The sequence below is a fragment of the Rhinoraja longicauda genome, chromosome 24, assembly GCF_053455715.1.
Source record: "Rhinoraja longicauda isolate Sanriku21f chromosome 24, sRhiLon1.1, whole genome shotgun sequence".
Lineage (NCBI taxonomy): Eukaryota > Metazoa > Chordata > Chondrichthyes > Rajiformes > Arhynchobatidae > Rhinoraja > Rhinoraja longicauda.
Window position 1 is genome coordinate 35430106 of NC_135976.1, and position 22745 is coordinate 35452850.

General features: G+C 50.0%; 2 protein-coding genes across 5 annotated transcripts in view; one reads left to right on the plus strand and one right to left on the minus strand.

The window, feature by feature from the left end:
* Positions 1-3607, minus strand: part of eif2d (eukaryotic translation initiation factor 2D) — a 25371-nt gene extending 21764 nt beyond the window's left edge. For both annotated transcript variants that reach the window (XM_078420243.1, XM_078420242.1), the window contains exon 1: positions 3480-3607. In XM_078420243.1, the coding sequence (XP_078276369.1) occupies positions 3480-3535 (56 nt within the window). In that variant the 5' untranslated portion in view covers positions 3536-3607. The remainder of the gene's footprint in view (positions 1-3479) is intronic.
* On the plus strand, positions 3412-21815 carry LOC144605167 (dual specificity tyrosine-phosphorylation-regulated kinase 2-like). 3 transcript variants are annotated; one of them, XM_078420246.1, is made up of 3 exons: positions 3412-3544; positions 14123-14238; positions 18332-21815. In XM_078420246.1, exons 2-3 carry the CDS (start codon positions 14155-14157, stop codon positions 19907-19909), a joined length of 1662 nt encoding a protein of 553 aa, XP_078276372.1. In that variant the 5' UTR covers positions 3412-3544; positions 14123-14154; the 3' UTR covers positions 19910-21815. The 3 variants fall into 3 exon arrangements, with proteins under 3 accessions (XP_078276372.1, XP_078276371.1, XP_078276370.1); XM_078420245.1 differs by lacking the exon at positions 3412-3544 and adding an exon at positions 3668-3728; XM_078420244.1 differs by lacking the exon at positions 3412-3544 and adding an exon at positions 6920-7150.
* The last annotated feature ends 930 nt before the right edge of the window (positions 21816-22745 follow it).

Consider the following 22745-nt stretch of genomic DNA (forward strand, 5'->3'; position numbering starts at 1 on the left):
GAAAACATTCATTCCTCACTTAATATCGGCATTCAATTAAATCCAAACAACCAGTGATTTGGATTTAGACTTCAGAGATGCAGCGTGGAAGTAGGCCTTTCGGCCCACCGAGTCCGTGCTGACCAGCGATCACCCCATACACGAGTCCTACCCTACACACTAGAGACATTTTACAATTTACAGAAGCCAATTGATCTACAAATCTGTGCATCTTTGGAGTGTGGGAGGAAACCGGAGCACCCGGAGAAAACTCACATGGTCACAGGGAGAACGTGCAAACTCCGTACCGACAGGAGCCAGAGTCAGGATCGAACCCTGGTCTCTGGCGCTGTGCGGCAGCAAAACTCTACTGCTGCGCCACCCTGCTACCCCTTTTTAAAAAAAAGATGGATAACTTCCTTTCTAACCTCATATACATTTTTATTTATCACTTAAACCTAACTCGGGCTATTTACAGATTCTTCTGATACAAGAACAGTGATGTTTGTTTAAGGATGAAAATTATGTGTTTTCCTTTAGTCAAAATATTAACACAGGAATTCCACAGCGTGGAGTCGAACAGCACAGAAACAGGCTCTTTGGCCTAACTCCTTCATCGTTTAGAGATACAGCACAGAACTAAGCCCTTTGGCCCACCAAGTCCACACGAACCATCGATCACCTGTTCACACAAGGTCTTTGTTATCCTACATTCTCCTCCACTCCCTACACACTCGGGGCAATTTACAGAGGCCAATTAACCTACAAACCCGTACAGAGAGAGGGGTGTGATAGGGTTTATTATGGGGGGGGGGGGGCAGATGTGACTAAAGGCAAGAGGGGGGGAGATGATGACAGGGGGAGAAGATGACAGGGGGAGAAGATGACAGGGGGAGAAGATGACAGGGGGAGAAGATGACAGGGGGAGAAGATGACAGGGGGAGAAGATGACAGGGGGAGAAGATGACAGGGGGAGAAGATGACAGGGGGAGGCGGGTAGGTGTGTGACACGGGTTGGAAGATGACAAGGGGGAGGGGTGGGGGCAGGTGTGTGACAGGGGGAGGCAACAAGGGGAGTGTGGGGGGAAGGGTGTGTATGGCTCGGGTGGCTGAGGGGGGAGTTGACAGGTGGAGGGTGCGGGTGTGTGACAGAGGAAGGGGACAGTGTGATTACGGGGGGGGGGTTGTTGATGGGGAAGTAGTATGGGGTGTGAGGTGACGGTGGGGTGACGGGGGGGGTTGGGGTGACGGGGGGGTGAGGTGACGGGGGGGGGTTGGGTGACGGGGGGGGGGTGGGATGATCGGGGGGTTGGGGTGACGGGGGGGGTGTGGTGACGGTGGGGGTGGGGTGATGGGGAGGTGGGGTGATGGGGAGGTGGGGTGACGGGGGGGGTTGGGGTGATGGTGGGGTGAGGTGACGGGGGGGTGGGGTGATGGGGAGGTTGGGTGACGGGGTGACGGGGGGGGGGGTTGGGGTGATGGTGGGGTGAGGTGACGGGGGGGTGAGGTGACGGGGGGGGGTTGGGGTGACGGGGGGGTGAGGTGACGGGGGGGTGGGGTGATGGGGAGGTTGGGTGACGGGGTGACGGGGGGGGGGGTGACCGGGGGGGTTGGGGTGACGGGGGGGGGTGAGGTGACGGGGGGGTGGGGTGACGGGGGGGTGGGGTGACGGGGGGGGGGTGAGGTGACGGGGGGTTGGGGTGACGGGGGGTTGAGGTGACGGGGGGGGGGGGGTGGGGTGACAGGGGGGGGGGGTTGGGGTGACGGGGGGGTGAGGTGACGGGGGGGGGTTGGGGTGACGGGGGGGTGAGGTGACGGGGGGGTGGGGTGACGGGTGACGGGGGGGTGAGGTGACGGGGGGGGGTTGGGGTGACGGGGGGGTGAGGTGACGGGGGGGTGGGGTGACGGGTGACGGGGGGGGGTTGGGGTGACGGGGGGGTGAGGTGATGGGGAGGTGGGGAGGTGGGGTGATGGGGGGGGTGGGGTGACCGGGGGGGGTGGGGTGACGGGGGGGGGGGGGGGGTGAGGTGATGGGGAGGTGGGGAGGTGGGGTGACCGGGGGGGGTGGGGTGACGGGGGGGGGGGTGAGGTGACGGGGGGTTGGGGTGACGGGGGGTTGGGGTGACGGGGGGGGGGGGTGGGGTGACGGGGGGTTGGGGTGACGGGGGGGGGGTTGGGGTGACGGGGGGGTGGGGAGGTGGGGTGACGGGGGGGGGGGTGAGGTGACGGGGGGTTGGGGTGACGGGGGGGGGGGGTTGGGGTGACGGGGGGTTGGGGTGACGGGGGGGGGGGTTGGGGTGACGGGGGGGGGTGAGGTGACGGGGGGTTGGGGTGACGGGGGGTTGGGGTGACGGGGGGGGGGTGGGGTGACGGGGGGTTGGGGTGACGGGGGGGGGGTTGGGGTGACGGGGGGGTGGGGAGGTGGGGTGACGGGGGGGGGGGTGAGGTGACGGGGGGTTGGGGTGACGGGGGGGGGGGTTGGGGTGACGGGGGGTTGGGGTGACGGGGGGTTGGGGTGACGGGGGGGGGGGTTGGGGTGACGGGGGGTTGGGGTGACGGGGGGTTGGGGTGACGGGGGGGTGGGGTGACGGGGGGGGGGGGTGAGGTGACGGGGGGTTGGGGTGACGGGGGGGTGGGGTGACGGGGGGGGGGGTGAGGTGACGGGGGGTTGGGGTGACAGGGGGGGGTGGGGTGACGGGGGGGGGGGTGAGGTGACGGGGGGTTGGGGTGACGGGGGGTTGGGGTGACGGGGGGGGGGGGGTTGGGGTGACGGGGGGGTGGGGTGACGGGGGGGGGGGTGAGGTGACGGGGGGTTGGGGTGACAGGGGGGGGTGGGGTGACGGGGGGGGGGGGGTGGGGTGACGGGGGGGGGGGGGGTGGGGTGACGGGGGGGGGGGGGTGAGGTGACGGGGGGTTGGGGTGACAGGGGGGGGTGGGGTGACGGGGGGTTGGGGTGACGGGGGGTTGGGGTGACGGGGGGGGGGGTTGGGGTGACGGGGGGGGGGGGGGTGGGGTGACGGGGGGGGGGGTGAGGTGACGGGGGGTTGGGGTGACAGGGGGGGTTGGGGTGACGGGGGGTTGGGGTGACGGGGGGTTGGGGTGACGGGGGGGGGGGTTGGGGTGACGGGGGGGGGGTTGGGGTGACGGGGGGGGGGGTGAGGTGACGGGGGGGTGGGGTGACGGGGGGGGGGTTGGGGTGACGGGGGGGGGGGTGAGGTGACGGGGGGGTGGGGTGACGGGGGGGGGGTTGGGGTGACGGGGGGGGGGGTTGGGGTGACGGGGGGGGGGGTTGGGGTGACGGGGGGTTGGGGTGACGGGGGGGGGTTGGGGTGACGGGGGGGGGGGTTGGGGTGACGGGGGGGGGTTGGGGTGACGGGGGGGGGGGGTGGGGTGACGCCGTGACGCGGCGGGGAGGGGGTGAGCTGCTGACGCCGGTGCGCCGCTCTGTGACGGGGTTGCCTGTTCCCCGGGGCCGCGGGGCCGCTGCAGCCGCCGCTCACCTGTCCGAGCCCTTGATCGCGCTGTTGGACTTGACACGGAAGCCCCTGGCGAACATCGTCCCTCGGTTCGTGCTCCCCCGCCTCTCTCTCTCTCTCTCCCCCCGCCGCCTCACGGCGCCGCCATCTTGTGTCCGCGATCCGGGCGGAACCCCCGGCCCCGTCCAAACGTTCCGTCCCCCGTCCCAACCCGGCGACACACGGGTAGAAACGGCTTACAAACCTCGGGGTCGGAGTGGACGGGTTAAGATGGTAGATTAAAACATTGGGGAATGGGGTGTAATGTTGTATTAGTGGGCATTAGTGGGCTGTAACGTGGGGTATAATGTTGTATTCGTGGGGTATAATTTATTAGTGGGGTGTAATGTATTAGTGGGGTGTAGTGTTGTACTAGGGGGTGTAATGTATTAGTGGGGTGTAATGTTGTATTAGTGGGGTGTAATGTATTAGTGGGGTGTAATGTTGTATTAGTGGGGTGTAATGTATTAGTGGGGTGTAATGTTGTATTAGTGGGGTGTAATGTTGTATTAGTGGGGTGTAATGTTGTATTAGTGGGGTGTAATGTATTAGTGGGGTGTAGTGTTGTACTAGGGGGTGTAATGTATTAGTGGGGTGTAATGTTGTATTAGTGGGGTGTAATGTATTAGTGGGGTGTAATGTTGTATTAGTGGGGTGTAATGTTGTATTAGTGGGGTGTAATGTTGTATTAGTGGGGTGTAATGTATTAGTGGGGTGTAGTGTTGTACTAGGGGGTGTAATGTATTAGTGGGGTGTAATGTTGTATTAGTGGGGTGTAATGTATTAGTGGGGTGTAATGTATTAGTGGGGCGTAATGTTGTATTAGTGGGGTGTAATGTATTAGTGGGGTGTAATGTTGTATTAGTGGGGTGTAATGTATTAGTGGGGTGTAATGTATTAGTGGGGCGTAATGTTGTATTAGTGGGGCGTAATGTTGTATTAGTGGGGTGTAATGTTGTATTAGTGGGGTGTAATGTATTAGTGGGGTGTAATGTATTAGTGGGGTGTAATGTATTAGTGGGGCGTAATGTTGTATTAGTGGGGTGTAATGTATTAGTGGGGTGTAATGTATTAGTGGGGTGTAATGTATTAGTGGGGCGTAACGTTGTATTAGTGGGGTGTAACATATTATTGGGGTGTAATGTATTAGTGGGGTGTAATGTATTAGTGGGGTGTAATGTTGTATTAGTGGGGTGTAATGTATTAGTGGGGCGTAATGTTGTATTAGTGGGGTGTAATGTATTAGTGGGGTGTAATGTTGTATTAGTGGGGTGTAACGTATTATTGGGGTGTAACGCAGTGGAGCAGAGGAACAGACCCATCAGCCTACGATGGGAATATGAGGGGGATTCTCATTACCGAACAGTGAGAGGCTTGGACAGAGTGGATGTGGAGAGGATGTTTCCACCAGTGGGAGAGTCTGGGACCAGAGGGCACAGCCTCAGAATTAAAGGACGTTCCTTTAGGAAGGAGATGAGGAGGACTTTTTAAAAAGGGAGGGAGAGAGAAAACGGGGAATTATAGACCAGTTAGCCTAACATCGGTAGTGGGGAAAATGCTAGAGTCAGTTATTAAAGATGTGATAGCATTACATTTGGAAAGTGGTGATATCATCGGACAAAGTCAGCATGGATTTACCAAAGGCAAATCATGTCCGACGAATCTTATAGAATTTTTCGAGGATGTAACTAGTAGAGTGGATAAGGGAGAAGCAGTCGATGTGTTATATCTGGACTTTCAGAAGGCCTTCGACAAGGTCCCACATAGGAGATTGGTGTACAAACTTAAAGCACACGGTATTGAGGGTTCAGTGTGTTGAGGTGGATAGAAAATTGGTTGGCGGACAGGAAGCAAAGAGTAGGAATAAACGGGTCCTTTTCGGAATGGCAGGCAGTGACTAGTGGGGTACCACAAGGCTCAGTGCTGGGACCCCAGTTATTTACAGTGTATATTAATTATTTGGACGAGGGAATTGAATGCAACATCTCTAAGTTTGCGGATGACACGAAGCTGGGTGGCAGTGTTAGCTGCGAGGAGGATGCTAGGAGGCTGCAGAGTGACTTGGATAGATTAGGCGAGTGGGCAAATGCATGGCAGATGCAATATAATGTGGATAAATGTGAGGTTATCCACTTTGGCGGCAAGAACAGGAAAGCAGAGTATTACCTGAATGGTGACCGATTGGGAGAAGGGGAGATGCAATGGGACCTGGGTGTCATGGTGCACCAGTCATTGAAAGCAAGCATGCAGGTGCAGCAGGCAGTGAAGAAAGCGAATGGTATGTTGGCATTCATAGCAAGAGGATTTGAGTTTAGGAGCAGGGAGGTTCTGCTGCAGTTGTACAGGGCCTTGGTGAGACCGCACCTGGAGTATTGTGTGCAGTTTTGGTCTCCTAACCTGAGGAAAGACGTTCTTGCCTTAGAGGGAGTACAGAGAAGGTTCACCAGATTGATCCCTGGGATGGCGGGACTTACATATGAGGAAAGACTGGATAAACTGGGCTTGTACTCGCTGGAATTTAGAAGACTGAGGGGGGATCTTATAGAAACATATAAAATTCTTAAGGGGTTGGAGAGGCTAGATGCGGGAAGATTGTTCCCGATGTTGGGGGAGTCCAGAACCAGGGGTCACAGCTTAAGGATAAGGGGGAAGTCTTTTAGGACCGAGATGAGAAAACATTTCTTCACACAGAGAGTGGTGAGTCGGTGGAATTCTCTGCCACAGAAGGTAGTTGAGGCCAGTTCATTGGCTATATTTAAGAGGGAGTTAGATGTGGCCCTTTTTGCTAAAGGGATCAGGGGGTATGGAGAGAAGGCAGGTACAGGCTACTGAGCTGAATGATCAGCCATGATCATATTGAATGGCGGTGCAGGCTCGAAGGGCCGAATGGCCTACTCCTGCACCTATTTTCTGTGGGATTCTTGGCCGCAGACGGCCGTGGAGGCCACAAGTCAGTGGATATATTTAAGGCAGAGATAGATAGATTGTTGATCAGTGCGGGTGTCAGGGGTTATGGGGAGAAGGGAGGAGAATGGGGTTAGGAGGGAGAGATGGTTTCAGCCATGATTGAATGGTGGAGTAGACTTGATGGGCCGAAAGGCCTCATTTTGCTCCTGTCACTTATGACGTGCCTGTGCCGAGTTGATCGCTCCTCCGGCCGCCAGGGGGCAGCGGGTCTGGAGAGCGGCCGCGCGCTCTACGCTCCCGCCCAGGGGACGCGCACGCATGTATCTGTGAAAGTACGTCACAGCGCTCCCCAAGGGGGCCGCGCGCGTCGCCACGCTCCCCCGGGCGCGCGCACGTCGCCACGCTTCCCCGGGCGCGCGCACGTCGCCACGCTTCTCCGGGCGCGCGCACGTCGCCACGCTCCCCGGGGGCCGCGCACGTCGCCACGCTCCCCGGGGGGCGCGCGCGCGTCGGGAGGGTGCGGGAGCGAGTAACGGACAAACGGCCGGAGCGGCGGCCCGGAGCCTCCCCGCTCCCTCCGTCTCTCTCTCCCCCGCCGGGCCTCGGACTCTCCCCGCTCCCGCTCCCACCGATGGGCGTTGAGGGCGGGCGCACCGGCGAGCGGCGGCCGGCCGATGGGCGGCGGCCCGAGGGCGAGGCGGCGGAGAGATCCCCGGCAGCGATGCTGAGCAGGAGGGCGGCGGCCTCGGGTACGGGAGTGGGGGGGAGAGAGGGGGCAATGGGGGAGAGGAGGCAATGGGGAGGGGAGAGGGGTGGGGCAATGGGGGAGAGAGGGCAATCAATGGGGGGGAGAGGGGGCAATGGGGGAGAGGGGGCAATGGGGAGGGGAGAGGGGTGGGGCAATGGGGGAGAGAGGGCAATCAATGGGGGGGGAAGAGGGAGCAATGGGGAGGGGAGGGGTGGGAGCAATGGGGAGGGGAGGGGTGGGGACATTGGGGGAGAGGTGGGCAATGGGGGGAGGGGAGTTGTGTGGGTGCATTGGGTGGGAGAGGAGGCAATGGGGGAGGGGAGGAGGAGGAGGGGTGGAAGGAGAGGGATGGGGAGGGAAAGGGGGAAGTTGCAGTTAGGGGTGGGGAGGAGAGGAGGGGGAGAGAGTGATGGGGGGGGGGAGTAGACGGTAGCAACCGAGGGGGTGAGGAGAGTGGGAGTGGTGGGGGAGTGGGGAGGAAGCATTCGGGGGAGTGATAGGTGGATAGCAGTGGATTCGGGGTGGGTGGGATGAGGTGGAAAGGAGAAGCACGGGAGGGGGAAGAGAGGACGTGGATGAGGGCCAGGGCCTGATATGTAATTGTGGTGGGGAGGGGGGGGGGGACACACGACATAATTGTGTAGTTGGTGGGTTTTGTCGGGGTTGATGAGCTGCCGTTTGTCATATGTACTGGAACAGGATATGCAAACTTGGTGTGCATTTGTGTGGGAACGGTGCTGTGTGTGAGATGAGTGTTGGCATCGTGTCTGTGTACCCTCAGGGGCACTGGTTGACGGTATTCTGCATTGGTTTTGAGACTTTGGCTCCAATAGTTTGGTCTCATTGGCAACCTTTAAATGTGGTTTTAAAAACCATTATTCATATTTTTTCGTTGATTGTTATCAGTTTAGTTTATTGTCACATGTGATAAGGGAATAATGTTTAGTGCAAGGTAAAGCCAGTAAAGTCCGATCAAGGATAGTCTGAGGGTCATCAAAGAGGTAGATCGTAGTTCAGCACTGCTAATAGGATGGTTCAGTTACCTGATAAACAGCTGGGACAAAACTGTCTCTGAATCTGGTAGTATTATTGGCTTTATTCTTGGATTTTCAATTTAAAACTTTGTGTCTTGAGGTTGCCGATACTGTTGGTCATTTTGGCAGAATTGATCATTCCATCCTCCCCTCTCCTTGCCCAGATGGCTGCTGCTTTTAAATGGCCCATTTGTAATCTCCATCTTTGCGATACGTTCTCACGTTTGTCTGAAGTTGCTCTGTTGCTGTATCTTTCGTTCTCTTTGCCATCTCTTCCCATCTCCTAATCCTATTCAGGGTTTCTGCACGCCTCTTCACTCGTTCGTTCAACATCGCTGTCCATGTTGGTTCCTAATATTCTCTAATTTTATACCTTTCTCCTCATCTAAGGTGTTGTTTAAAATTGACCTCTTTGACTAAATCTATGATCATTGTCCTTGTATGAATCGATGACGCATTCTAGTGTTCCAAAGTATAGAAACAGGCTCTGTGGACCATTGAGATCATGTCAACAATCAGCCGCCCATTTATACTAAATCAATATTAATTCCTCTTGATTTTCTTTACACACCCAAGTCCCCCACCATGTCACCTTTCATCTAAATGCTAGGGGTGACTTACAATTGACAGCCCACACATCTTCGGGATGTGGAGGAAACCGGCAAACTTCCAGATTCCACACATTCTAAAGTGAGGATTGTCCCCTTGTGCTATCGTGATATACAGGATATCTTGTGCTATGCAGCAACAGCTCGAGCTGTGTCTCTGCACCCCACTGCGATTACTCTCTGTGCCACCCCAGTTTGTAAGGCATTCGATAACTTCAAACATACTTTTAAATACAGTTTGTTAGACTGATTGTAGTGCTTTCTTTAAAAGACACCTGGCATCATCCTGTGATGACTTTATCTCTTCAACTGACTTCCCATTCCTGATCTTTTTTCGTCTCGTACAGGCAGCACGAATAGGCATTGATAACTCTTTTCTCAAGCTGATAAACTGGATTCTGTTCAAACCACCTGTTCTTTTAACTTTACACGGTTCTATAAGTTTGGAACTTGATTCTAGATCCATTTTTGAAAACAAAGGTAGAATCCATCTACTGATGACACAATGTTTGTGACATAAACAATTGTAGATGTTTCTATGGTTGCCAATCCGTGTGGACATTGTGTGTGAGCTGTCAGTGCCCAGTGCTGGCTCTGTGAGCTTTGGCAAATAATTTCTGTCACGCATACTCAACAACAACTGATTAATATAAACCTTCAGATTCTTTGAGCACAGGTAATGTATATAGAACCTGAACACCTTCCTTCAAATCCCATTATAGACACAAAGTGCTGGAGTATCTCAGCGGGACAGGCAGCATCTCTGGAGAGAATGAAAGGGTGATGTTTCGGGTCAAGACCCTTCTTCAGACTGGTTAGGGATAAGCGAAACGAGAGATATACACTGCCCTCCATAATGTTTGGGACAAAGATCCATCATTTATTTATTTATTTGCCTCTACTCGTTTGAGATTTGTAATAGAAAAAATCACATGTAGTTAAAGTGCACATTGTCAGATTTTAATAAAGGCCATTTTTATACATTTTGGTTTCACCATGTAGAAATCACAGCAGTGTTTCTACATCGTCCCCCCATTTCAGGGCACCATGATGTTTGGGACACAGCAATGTCATGTAAATGAAAGTAGTCATGTTTAGTATTTTGTTACATATCCTTTGCATGCATTAAAGTCTGTGATTCATGGACATCACCAGTTGCTGGGTGTCTTCTCTAGTGATGCTCTGCCAGGCCTGTATTGCAGCCATCTTTAGTTTATGCTTGTTTTGGGGGCTAGTCCCCTTCAGTTTTCTCTTCAGCATATAAAAGACATGCTCAATTGGGTTCAGATTGGGCAATTGACCTGGCCACTCAAGAATTTACCATTTTTTTGCTTTGAAAAACTCCTTTGTTGCTTTAGCAGTAAGTTTGGGATCAATGTCTTGCTGTAGAATGAACCGCCGGCCAATGAGTTTTGAGGCATTTGTTTGAACTTGAGCAGATAGGATGTGTCTATACACTTCAGAATTCATTATGCTATTACCATCAGCAGTTGTATCATCACTGAAGATAAGTGAGCCAGTACCTTCAGCAGCCATACATGCCCAGGCCATAACACACCCACCACCGTGTTTCACAGATGAGGTGGTATGCTTTGGATCTTGGGCAGTTCCTTCTCTCCTCCATACTTTGCTCTTGCCATCACTCTGATATAAATTTATCTTCGTCTCACCTTTTTCACAAGACCTTTTTCCAGTACTGTGGTTGCTCTTTTAAGTACTTCTTGGCAAACTGTAACCTGGCCATCCTATTTTTGCGGCTAACCAGCGGTTTGCATCTTGCAGTGTAGCCTCTGTATTTCTGTTCATGAAGACTTCTGTGGACAGTGGTCATTGACAAATCCACACCTGATTCCTGAAGAGTGTTTCTGATCTGTTGGACAGGTGTTTGGGGATTTTTCTTTATTATAGAGAGAATTCTTCTGTCTTCAACTGTGGAGGTCTTCCTTGGCCTGCCAGTCCCTTTGCAATTAGTAAGCTCACCAGTGCTCTCTTTCTTCTTAATGATGTTCCAAACAGTTGATTTCAGTAAGCCTATAGGTTTGGCTGATGTCTCTAACAGTTTTATTCTTGTTTCTCACTCATAATGGCGTCTTTGATTTTTATTGGCACAACTTTGGTCCTCATGTTGATAAACAGCAATAAAAGTTTCCAAAGGTGATGGAAAGACTGGAGGAAAGACTGGGTGCTGAGAGCTCTCTTATACCTGCATTGAGGCAATTAAACACACCTGAACAATTACAAACAACTGTGAAGCCATGCATCCCAAACATTATGGTGCCCTGAAATGGGGGGAATTATGTATAAACACAGCTGTAATTTCTACATGGTGAAACCAAAATGTATAAAAATACCCTTTAATAAAATCTGACAATGTGCACTTTAACCACATGTGATTTTTTTCTATTACAAATTTCAAATTGTGGAGTACAGAGGCAAATACATAAATGATGGGTCTTTGTCCCAAACATTATGGAGGGCACTGAAGACCATGATGTGGAGGGATTAAGAACAATGAATGAAAGTTATGCAAAAAAAGTAACAATGATAAAGGAAACAGGCCATTGTTAGCTGTTTGTAGGGTGAAAATTAGAAGCTGGTGCAACTTGGGTGGCGGAGGGATAGAGAGAGGGGGAATGCCAGGGCTACCTGAAGTGAGAGAGATCAGAATATCATACCATTGGGCTGTAAGCTGCCCAAGCGAAATATGAGATGCTGTTCCTCCAACTTGCGTTTAGCCCCACTCTGACAACGAGGAGACTGAGGACAGAAAGGTCAGTGTGTGAATGAGGAGGAGAATTAAAGTGTCAGCAACCGGGAGATCAGGTAGGTTCAGGCGAACTGAGCAAAGGTGTTACGTGAAACGATGGCCCAGTCTGCGTTTGGTCTCGTCGATGTCCACATCTTGAACAACGGATATAGAAGATGAGGTTGGTGGAGGTGCAAGTGTTAGTTAATAGTTAATAGTCGTTTATTTGTCACATACACATAAATGTGTAGTGAAATGAAACATTACCCGCAGTTGAACAATAAGACCAATAAGAATAATCAATAAAAATGCAATAACACATACAATCACAAACTAACACCAAACAAAAAGAAACATCCATCACAGTGAGTCTCCTCCAGTCCCTCCTCACTGTGATGGAAGGCCACAATGTCTTTTCTCTTCCCTGCCGTCTTCTCCCACGGTCAGGCTGTTGGAGTTGCCACGTCGGGGTGGTCGGGACTCCCGACATTGAACCTCTACCTAACATGAAAGGACTGGCGGGGTCCCTGGACAGAGTCGAGGGAGGAAGTATAGGGACAGGTGTTGCATCTTCTGTGGTTGCAGGGGAAGGTATCTGGGGAGGGGGTGGTTTTGATGGGAAGGGATGGGTAAACCAGGGAGTTGCGGAGGGAACGGTCTCTGCGGAAAGGGGTGGAGTGGGAAAGTGTGGCTAGTGGTGGGATCCCATTGGATGTGACGGAAATTTCGGAGGATTATGTGTTGTTATTCGTGTCATTGCTCTTGAGCTTCTGCCTGGAGCACTTTGGTTCAGCATTAAGGTGCAGACTTAGAAAGCCTCAGTGCCTTTCACATCCCTAAGTGCTTTAATGTCAGTCTGAAGTTTAGTTTAGAGATACAGCGCAGAAACAGGCACATCGGCCCATTGTCCACACCGTCTGGCAATCCCTGTACTATCTAACACTAACTAGGGACAATTTACAATGATACCGAGCCAGTTAGCCTATAAACCTGCACATCCTTGGAGTGTGTGAGGAAACCAGAGAAAAGCCACGCTGGTCACGGGGAGAACATACAAACTCCGTACACACAGCACCCGTAGTCAGGATCGAACCTGATTCTCTGGTGCCGTAAGGCAGCAACTCTACCGCTGCGCCACCGCGTTCTGCACTCGGTCACCCTTGAAGTGTAGTCACTGTTGTCATGAAGAAGACATGATAACCAATCTCGACACGCAAGTTTCCATAAATAGCAAGATGATTTGTTTAACAGCAGGTGGAGTGGTAACTGTTGGCCAGGATCATTTTCAGTTGGTGCCTTGGGATCATTGACATCGTCGTGAGCTGATGACACCACGGCTGAAACTCCTCCTTCAACACTGCAGTTGATCTTTGGTATAAGAAAATAACTGCAGATGCTGGTACAAATCGATTTATTCACAAAATGCGGGAGTAACTCAGCAGGTCAGGCAGCATCTCGGGAGAGAAGGAATGGGTGACGTTTCGGGTCGAGACCCATTCCTTCTCTCCCGAGATGCTGCCTGACCTGCTGAGTTACTCCAGCATTTTGTGAGTTGATCTTTGGTACTTTACTGAAAAGTCGGACTGGATTGTAGTGCTTTTGTGGGACTTGGACCCAAAGCTTTCTAACACAGGCCGAAGGTACAGCCACTCGAGCAAGGCGGCAGCACAGTCACAGAAATCCTCCCACAACATGGCACTGTTGGGCTCAATATATTGCACTGACGCTGGTCTACATAAAGTACAGGCTGGACCTGGCTTATGTGTGCTCAGCTCATGGAGCACCCATAATATTAAGTCAAAACTCTCAACGAACGTGCACACGTTTATTCATGTGAACTAGGTTCCCCTCTCTGTCCCCTCTGTGCCTCTCTCTGTTTCTCCCTGTCTTTTGTGTGTTTAATGCCATTCATTACAATACTGTGGAGATATAGTTGTCACAGCAAGTGATTTTTGTGTATTTTTTGATTATGGGCTTGTGTACATTGGTGAAATAGAACCTGCCAGTTACTCAGAGGCTGGCTGCAATTAAATTACTAACCATTCACGTTTCTCATGGCACTTTGTCACTAGAATAGTTTAATCAAGTGCACCCTAATTGTCACCACTGACCCTGCTTCATAAACTAATTACAATTCTCGTCACAGTTGTACTCTGACCTCCCCTTTTAATGCTTCTGTGAAAAGCAGGATAAGTGGCAGTGTGCACTGTGGGCTCTGCTGTCACACACCATCAAATCTCAACTGAATATCCTTTTGCTTTTCTGTAAAGTGCATAGAGTGCTGCGGCTAGCTTGCTTCTTGGAGCCTTTCAAAGAGAGGAGAGGCAAGGGGATATTGGTGCAGAGAAACGGGTAACTACAGCATTGATTTGCGGCTGGGAATCTTACTATTTTTTGACCGATAACGTTTGGCATTCCTGGATTGCCTTTAATTGGAAACAGCAGGGTGAAAATGATTACACGTTGTGGGGAACCACCTCATGTGCCTTCCCCACTGAAATGAGCAATAATCTGAAGCTTTGCTACAAAACTTCCAACTTTATGATCTGAAAGTAATGGTGTCAATTTCTCTTTTCTATTTGCAGGCCGATTTGGAGATGACTTGTATGACTCTTGCATGCGTGTAGACCAGGCTGAAATCAAAACATCAAGCACAGGAAAGGGAAGCCCTGTGGGATTACCATCTCTTCATAGCTTAACGGTGAGCACTACAACACTGGAAAACAGTGTCAGCGAACAACGAAACTGTGAAATGCAACAGACTATCTGAGCATCCCAATAGATTCACGTGCAGATTACAGAGTTATCACGCTTTACTTCTGACCCCTATTCCTCACACTCGCCTCTTTGTTTTACCTAAGAATTAGTCTGGCAATAGTCATCCATCCAGCCCACTCCAACGTTCACGTTCTCTCATGGCATTTTGTTACTTAAAGAGTTTATTTAAGTGCACCCTGAATGTCACAACTGATCCTGAGTCAGGTCACGCTGATCCTCTGCTCTGTTGGTTTTCCTCAGACTGCCTATCCCTGGGCATCAGTTACTCTCCGTCTTGATCTTCAGTCTACCTGACCATTAAGTATCCCCAACTCTCCAGAGTTGAACGTATCAAAGATTTGCAAGTAAAAGGATTTCTCCTGAGAGGTGGCTCTACCTGACAGTGTCCTCCTCCCGGGCACTCCCCAACCCCGGGCTGAAGGCAGTCCGTGGTGGCGTGAAGTGGTCCTTTCACCATCCTGCCCACTCCTCCACACACACTGTTCGCCACTTGAGGCAAGTCATTTTAAGTTACTTGCATGTGTTCCAAGTGGCTCATCGTAGACATTTGGGGAGATTACCGGACCATCAATGCATTGGGTTCAGTGGTTTACTTGACTAATAATCTCATAGTCTGGACTGAAGACAGAAAAATGGGTTTGAAATCTACTGTGATATCTGGGGAATTTAATATTGTTAATTATAAACATCTAGAATTGAAAAGGCTGGGATAATGCCATGGAGTTATACAGGCGTGCAACATAGCGACAGGAACATCTCAAATATCTATACTGATCGCACCTGCCTGCATACATCCCAAGTCCCCCAGTGCCCTGCTCACTAAAGTACCTGCCCAGACACCAACCACCGTTTGTGAAAGATTCACTCCTCCGATCCCAGGCAAATCACCACCTCCTCACCGTAACCTCTGCCTTCTCCGTTAGACACTGCTCCTATGGGATGCAGGCTCCAGCTATCTTATCTACGCCTTTCATCACTTTATAAACCTCGAGTACGATGTCTCGCAGCATCTTTTGCCCCATGGAAAACAGACCCAGCTTATTATCCAAGCTGGGGCTTGTCAATACCGACTGAATCAAATCCAGATTTGCTTTCTCCAATGTAGAAGGGACAATATTATGAAGTGAAAGGATTTATTGGAAAGGGAGTCAATTTGTGTGGGGGAGAGAACAAGATGGCACTGAGATGGCATTGGGGGCAGAACAGTAACCCCAGCTCCATGTTATCTTTTAAACATTTTGCAAGAGCTTTCCTTCGCCTCTATAATGCTGCTCGGTTGCAAGTGTTACAGTGTAAGGTACAGTCCAGCTCGTTATGCTCTTGTTTTCCTGAAGTATCTGTGAAATGATCTCGAGGGTGTTTGTGTGAAGAGAGGCGGGCTTTGCTGTGACATTAATGTAATGTTGACTGACATTTTAAACTGCAATCCTGTCCCAAGTGCTGGACTGTGCCGAGCAAAATATTAGTATAAAGGACACTTTCCAAGCTAGCCTGGGCCCCTGAACTATTCTGCTGCTATATTACATCATGAAATAATATATTCACTTTGGCTGTAATTGGACAAGTAATGATTGGCCCCGTGTTTGGCGTGCCCTGCTGGTTGGTTTCCATCCTGTCCTATAATTGTAGGCTGTTCCGTGTACTTAGTCTGCGGGTGTTTGTGTAAAAGGATGGCCTGTGGCAGATGTGTGATCTAAATGGACTCAGGGGTTTACTATGCAAGGAATGTGCCGTGCGCAGTGCCAGCTCTTGGCTGACTTACAGGAGCTTCTCAGCTTGAACATGTCTACGGTTACCAAATGGAGAACAGAACCTTATTGTTGGCTGTTAATTCTCCAGAAACAGATTAGTTCTATGAAAACAGCATCTCTGGGGAAGGAGGGGGGGGGGGTGATCTATTTTTATTTTTGTGTATTTTTAAATCATTTAGGCTTTCAGCTTTAAAATCATCCATGAATGATTTGAGTTAAAATACAATTTGTGGAGATTGATGGTAAATGCAGAAATCCTGGTGCATTGGGCAGCGCAGGTCGCACTGGTTCATAGCCTCCTTAGACCCAGTGAGCAGGCCCTTGCATGCAGACCACTTCCCCATATGTCACTGCCTGCTCTCTTAACCTGCTGCCATGCACTCCCGTCCACTTGCCCTGCAACCACAGGTACCGGGTTCCTGTGCAAGACAGAGGCCTGAGCCTGCTGGCCAAGCTCTGCCAGCGAGTTCTTGCCTCTGCCCAAAGTTATTCTCATGGCAAGCATTGACGGTATCACCCGACGGCACTGTAGTGCAGAGACCCAGGCTTGGTCCTGACCTTGGTGCTGTCTGTGTGGCCTTTGCATGTTCTCCCTGTGACCGTCTCCTCCGGGCGTTCTGGGTTCCTCCCACACTCCAAAGATGTGCGGGTTTGTGGGTTAATTGGCCCTCTGTAAATAGCCGCTAGTGCCTCGGGAGTGATTGCAAGAGTAGGATAGAATAGAACTAGTGTGAACGGGGATTCATGGTCGGCGTGGTCTCAGTGGGCTGAAGGCCCTGTTTCCAACTTTAAAACTAGACGAAACTCATTGAATGTCCATGTGCTCACACTGGGGAATATACCTGGCCAATCTGTGCCCGGCAACATTTCAAAGCATTGGGACAGCTGTGAAGGGCGGGAGTAAGTTCAGCCATTTTCTTTTTTTTTGTTGGAAATACAGGCACCTTGCGTTTTATGCTTTAATGATTTAAGTGTTTTTAAATAATGCGCTTGCTGATTTGCATGCTGGTATTTGTAGAATAACGCGCTCAAACGCTGACAGTGTAGACATGTTGTTGAATCACCTGCCGTTTTTCAACATCACTCCTGCATAAAATGCAACTTGGCTAGAACACATTTGCTTTAATTTTTTTAATTGTTTAAGGGGCCTTAAACAAGTTAGTCTTCAATATTTGATTGTTTACTCGATGTTTAATTGTTTTTGGATGTGCCTGCTACCAAACCAAACAAAAACCTGACAGAAAAGTACACAAAGGTGCTGGAGTAACGCTGCAGGTCGGGCAGCATCTGTGGATAATGGTTAGGCGTAGTTGTGGGTCAAGGCCCTTTCGAACGTTTCTCGACACGAAACGTCACCAATCCATGTTCTCCAGAGATGCTGCCTGACCCCAGTTACTCCAGCACTTTGTGAAACGTCACCAATCCATGTTCTCCAGAGATGCTGCCTGACCCCAGTTACTCCAGCACTTTGTGTCCTTTTATGTATTAACCAGCATCTGCAGTTGCTTGTTTCCACACAAACGTGACAGGTTTGACAACTTTGCTGGCTGTCATGGTGATTTTAACTGTGTGCAAGGCTGCTGCTCCTGCAACTAACTTGCTCCAAATCCTGCCTGCCCTTTGCACTTGTGCTCGATCATCTCCTGCCTACGTGTAAGAGCATTTCTAATCTCAGCATCTTTGATTACTACAGTTCACATGAGGTGCGTTTATCCAAGTTACAATCATATTTTCAATAAAATTTGTATCCCTAAAGGGGTGTCGATCCAGAACTGTAACTAGCTAGTATTTAAAAAAATTGAACAATTCTTCTTAAAAGATGCCACAGCCGGTTGTGGAGGCCGCCAATGGATGTTTTTTTAAGATGGAGATTGACAGATTCTTGATTAGTACGGGGTGTCAGGGGTTATAGGGAGAAGGCAGGAGAATGGAGTTAGGAGGGAGAGATAGAACAGCCATGATTGAATGTCGGAGTAGACCTGATGGGCTGAATGGCCTAATTCATAAGTAATAGGTGCAGAATTAGGCCATTCGGCCCATTGTCTACTCCGCCAATCTATCGTGGCTGATCTATCTTTCCCTCTTAACTCCATTCTTCTGCCTTCTCCCCATAACACTTGACACCTGTATTAATCAAGAATCTATCTCTGTCTTAAAAATAATCCTGCTCCTCCAACTTATGAAGGTGATAAGGTTTATCGTTGTGCTGTGTAAGCGTTGTGCATCTGTGCTGTCAAACTGAGGTGTGGTTTGCCCTGATTGCAGATCGGCCAGAGTACAATGAGAGACCAACTGACAGCTACCTGTCACACTCGTGTCAAGGTGCAACACCTGTTTGAAGATGCTGGAAATCGGCGAAGCAATGGGACGTTGCAGCCGCCAGAGTCCCGTACCTGCAGACCCGTGCTACCATCGCTGAAAGATAAGTGCCTGGAAAGTTCCGCCTTGTCCAGATCAGATGGCATTTTGCTGAAGTCAAAGTCGGCGATGTCATCGACGCAGGCCATGAAGCTACACATGCACAAGCTGACCTCTTACGAACATCAGGAGATCTTCACCTACCCCGAAATCTACTTCTTGGGCTTAAATGCGAAAAAGCGCCAAGGTGTCCTTGGTGGCTCCAACAACAGCGGCTATGACGATGACCATTCGGCTTATGTGCTCCTCGCTCACGACCACATCGCGTACAGGTACGAAATTCTGAAGATTCTGGGGAAGGGAAGCTTTGGGCAGGTAGCTAAGGTGTATGACCACAAGACCCGGCAACACCTGGCTCTGAAGATCGTACGGAACGAGAAACGCTTCCACCGCCAGGCGGTGGAGGAGATCCGCATCCTGGAGCACCTGAACAAGCAAGACAAGAACCATCAGATGAACATTGTTCACATGTTTGAGAACTTCACTTTCCGCAATCACTCCTGCATGACCTTCGAGCTGCTCAGCATCAACCTGTACGAACTGATCAAACGGAACAAGTTTCAGGGCTTCAGCGTGCAGCTTGTCCGCAAGTTTGCCCATTCCATCCTCCAGTGCCTGGACGCTCTGCACAAGAACCGCATTATTCACTGCGACCTGAAGCCGGAGAACATCTTGCTGAAGCAGCAGGGTCGCAGTGGCATCAAAGTGATTGACTTTGGCTCCAGTTGCTACGAACACCAGCGTGTCTTCACCTACATCCAGTCGCGGTTCTACCGCTCGCCTGAGGTCATCCTGGGCTCGCGCTACGGCATGGCGATCGACATGTGGAGCTTCGGCTGCATCCTTGCCGAGCTGTTGACCGGCTACCCGCTCTTCCCTGGCGAAGACGAGGGAGACCAGCTGGCCTGCATCTTGGAACTTCTAGGGTTGCCCGCTCAGAAATTGATGGATCAGTACAAACGAGCCAAAAACTTTTTCAACTCCAAGAACCAGCCTCGCTACTGCACCGCCACCACCCTTCCAGATGGCACGGTGATTCTGAACGGTGGGCGCTCCAGGAGAGGCAAGATGAGAGGATCGCCCGGCAGCAAGGGCTGGACCGTGGCAATGAAGGGGTGCGATGATGCCCAATTCAACAACTTCCTCAAGAGATGTTTGGAGTGGGATCCCTCCTGCCGCTTAACACCTTCCCAGGCACTGAGGCACCCATGGCTCACCAGGCGTTTGCCCAGAGCATCGGCTACGGAGAAGCCCCCGCTGGTAAAAAGTACACCAGATAGCAATAGTTCCTGGCCTGGAATTGCCTCCAAGCTGCCCTCGACCATTGGTACATCGGGCAAACTAAGGACCAATTTGGTACAAGTGGCTGATTCAAATGGAAATAGTTTACCTCTACGCACTGTGCTTCCAAAGTTAGTTAGCTAATGCTATGGTGTGCTGCGAATTAAACCCAAGAACATGTGTCAATTGAAAAAGTTTCTTTTATGTAGGTCTTTTACCTGGCAAAAATACTTAGCAGATATTTCATTATATGTATTTCAACCTTGAAAGAAAGTCATTTCCAAGTTGCATTAAAGTACATAAAATTATTCTTTATCCATTTGACCCTCACAAGATTATTGTAGTTTTTAATATTAAAATATGATATCCCTAGTATATAGAGAGCATATGAAGTAGATTTCTGTTTCCGGAAAGCTCACCTGCTTTTAGTTTTGAATCTCCAAGCAGGTCTGACTTTGTCTACCAGCCCCCCACCCTCAAGATTGCCATCAAAATGTTCTCACTTTGCAGTGACAATTGTAGAAGAACTATGGTCCTTTCGACAGTAAAGTTCTGTGTTTGATAATGCAAAAGATGAATAAATCACACCCATGCTCCTGTGCTCATACCTCAGTCTGCATTTGGCCAAAGTGTTGGGCTTGAGATGCTGCTGCTAACCTCGTGTCCATTCACTAATTGGCCAATAAAACATTTGGGTGCTGGTGATTAATACGGAGTTCCCGAGCACGCCGTCCATTGTTCAGGATGTCACAGAAGTAATATGCAATTCACTTGTGGAGTGCTACCCACTGGCAGTCACTTCTATTTCACCGCTGACAGGTAAAATGTGAAGATAGCTGGTCAGCACCTAATCAAGAGTGAGTTTTGAGCCCACTACCAGAACCAATCTGATAGGCCTTTTGAAAGAAGCCGGCTTGTTTTGGGTGAGTTTACTGTAGATGAGTGATTGAACACAATCTTCTCATTCCTTCAAGCCTGGTTTGTTGACTGTTTTACCTCTCATTCAACTTGATGCCCCCTTGTTTTAGATTCCTTAAAATACATTTTAGGGAACCGAACAAAAAAAAGTTTGGAAAGTTGAGCAATGTTTAAATTGAGTTAGATCAGTCAAATTCTAACATTCTTTTTCTGTGAAGGAAATGAAACTGTGTAAGGTGCCCCGCTAAACTAAACGCACAGAGGTATATCATGTACGTTTCTATAACAACCTGCTCCCACTATAAATGTCTGGCTATTTGGCCTCATTGATGTTGCCCTGACTATTAATGGCAATTGATAAAGGAGTTAAGCCGGAACAATAGTGTGCAGATAGAGCTCACAATGTCGTCATTATTTCAGGCGATAGCATTGAAGCCTGGCCAGCATTTTATTGCCACCTGTCTGTGTAAAGTTACCGGTAGAATCAGCACGTCAGAATCTGTAGGGCTGTAAAAACAAATTGATACCGGTATATTAATGTAATCAACGTGCAAAGTACAATAATGCCAAGTTTAAAAAAGAAATTGTTAGTGCACATTTTTGACCTTTGAGGAATGGAAACACAGAACTCTAACCTTATTTAAACTTTTTTAATCACTTTTTAATCGTGTGTTTATATGTGTGCATGCAAGTCCCTCAAAATGGTGGGGGTACATCCAATAAGCCGGCCTTTCACCAGCCCTGGGTAGGTTGCGATGTTCAGACTTCAGGACAGTCCAGCACGCTGTGCAGAGACTCTCCGGGATGAGTCCATCTCACCCGCCCAATCACAACCAAACGCCAGACTACATTCCCCACCACTGTTCTGTAACCCCCTCCTCCCATTAAATGGATTTTAAAATATTATTACCAAATGTAATTTATATTGTTTAATAGAACTTTTGATATCCGATTTTCAATATACTTAGTCCTGTTTGAACACAGCAATACTTGGGAAGTTTAATGTTACCATGTGATGGACAGTTTTTTGCTTTTGTTATTGTATAATCCATGGTTGAAATGTATCAGTAATGATGACTCTCAAGTGTCAAAATGAAGATACAGACTGCTAACTACTTTTTAATAAATTGAGGAAAGACCTTGAAAGTGATTTTGCTTCCTTTTTACAAATTAATATCAAGTCCCAACGGTTCACAGTTGGAATAGTTGTCCAGGAAATGTCATAAATGTTGATCGAAATATTTGTATGTTTGAATTTGAAAGTAGCATCTTTGGTGGACTGGATAGACTCAACTTGCACAGCACTCTGTGGAAGGAAGAGGGCATTGTGATCCAGGCAGAGCCTGCTTCTATTTCTGGGCACTGGATAATGAAGTGAGATCAATGGGCAGCAGGGGAATACAATGCGTAGTTGTTCCCCCGGGGTGGGGAGAGACTCTGAGCCCTTTATTACCCACAATGTAGATGGCAGATTTGGAAAAGAATGGAGGTAAGTGTGCAGATGCCACCATGATGGGGGGTATGGGGACAGTGAAGGATTTCTAAGGTTTCATCAGGATCTCGAATGTATTGTAGACACGAGGAACTGCAGATGCTGGTTTACAAAATGACAAAGCGCTGGAGTAACTCAGCGGGTCAGGCAGCATCTGTGGAGAACATGGATAGGTGACGTTTCACAAAGTGCTGGAGTAACTCAGCGGGTCAGGCAGCATCTGTGGAGAACATGGATAGGTGACGTTTCACAGAGTGCTGGAGTAACTCAGCGGGTCAGGCAGCATCTGTGGAGAACAAAACAAGACCAAGTCTGAAGAAGGGTCGCGACCCAAAATGCCACCAATCCATGTTCTCCACAGATGCTGCCTGACCCGCTGAGTTACTCCAGCACTGTCTTGTTCTAGGATGATTTCTCTGGAGCGGAGGAGACTGGGGGTGGGGGGGGTTACCTGAGAGTTGATAAGTTCACAGGTGTAGAGAGCAGAGACGGTCACAGTCCTTAGCCCTGGGGTTTTCAGGTGGGGGGGGGGGGGGGGAAATGTAAAGAGGGCCCAGGGCTTATTTTTCA